General features: G+C 26.8%; 1 protein-coding gene across 1 annotated transcript; it reads right to left on the reverse strand.

Moving 5' to 3' along the window:
* Window positions 1-478: 478 nt before the first annotated feature.
* Window positions 479-1,259, reverse strand: LOC115233301. The gene is made up of 3 exons (XM_029803627.1): window positions 1,076-1,259; window positions 707-988; window positions 479-627 (listed from the first exon to the last, which is right to left on the reverse strand). Exons 1-3 carry the CDS (start codon window positions 1,257-1,259, stop codon window positions 503-505), a joined length of 591 nt encoding a protein of 196 aa, XP_029659487.1. The 3' UTR covers window positions 479-502.
* Window positions 1,260-1,461: the final 202 nt, after the last annotated feature.

Genomic DNA, 1,461 nt, shown 5'->3' on the forward strand with positions numbered 1-1,461 from the left:
GAAGATTCGGGCGATCTCGTCGAGGTCGACTCCCGAACAATTAAATAATTTAATTTACATTATCTTTGATTTAAGAAGATTAAGTAAAGTCGAAATGTCTCATTATTTATTATATTATTGTATTATCACTGATGTAAATTAAGTTATATAATCATACCGGATGACTTTATAGTTTGCTCGATTTTTGACCTTGATTTTATTTTATTTGTTTGATATATTCAATTTATAATAAACGTGAATTTACATCGAAATTAATTTCTTTTTCATAATTTGTTCTATGCAACTGGTACAAAATTTATTATTATAACTTAAAATATAAAATGTTATTATAAAAACTTTATACCTTCATGTGTAAGTATATCAGCCTGTAATTCTAAAGAAATATCTTTTTGAATAAAGTGAGGAAGATCTCCAGAAAATAAAGGTTCGTCTTTCTCAAAAATTTGTTCCTTAGTGCAATCTAGTAATATACAAAAATTTTATATTATGAAATAGAAAATATTTAATTATTTCTAATATTTTTTATAAAATATACATCACCATTTTCATTCCATGATTCTTTAATCGACATATGACAAAATTCTCCTGCATTTAATGATTTGTAATTTGTTGGAGGTTTATTATTACCTGACGGAATTCATTTTAATCCATTATTATCACAAAATATATTTAAATAGTTCCAAAAAAAAATTTATATAACACATACATGAATTTTCTGCTGTCTCATCTATTAGATTTTTATTTGTTGTTTGGTTCATTGAATGTTGACTACTCTTTTTCTTAATAGCTTTTGTTTTTGTTTGACTTTCCTCTTCTTCCTCAGAAGAAGAATTGGAAGAGGAAGAAGGAAAACGATATGGTTTTTGAATTGCACGTTTTTGTGAAACCTCAGTATTTTTCTTTTTTGTTACTTCCGCAAGTGTTTTTTCATCATTCGTTGAAATATCTAAAGTATTGTTTTCCATTTCTCTAGCTTCTTCGAAAGTATCTTTATATCAAATATAAAATAAATATTTAATTTCTATAAGTTGGAAATTAAATATTTATTTGAAAGAAATATTTATCAATTACATACCGAAAGGTCCTAACAATTTGGAATATCGAACTGTTATCCACTTTTCTTGAGGCTTCGTTCCTTTTTTACTTTCATTAGTAGCATTCTTATTTTTGGGTGGCCATTTGAAAACTTGAGACTTCAAGATAAGCCAAGAAGCCGTTATTGTAGCGCACCATTCATCCCAAAAAACAACAAAATACATGTCTGAAAATTAAATTTTATATATTTTATTAGTTTTGTGTAAATAATATTTAAATTATTAATTAGGTATAAATTACTTTAATTAGACTTATATTGATCTCAGTTATTTATATTTGTTTTCTAAATAGGACGGCGCACTCTTAGTTCATAAGACCGTACCGCGCCCCGCGAACCGTTCAACCTGGACGGCCGTTTGTATATAC

The sequence above is a fragment of the Formica exsecta genome, unplaced genomic scaffold (genome assembly GCF_003651465.1).
Source record: "Formica exsecta isolate Colony F162 unplaced genomic scaffold, ASM365146v1 scaffold1046, whole genome shotgun sequence".
Taxonomy (NCBI): Eukaryota; Metazoa; Arthropoda; class Insecta; order Hymenoptera; family Formicidae; genus Formica; species Formica exsecta.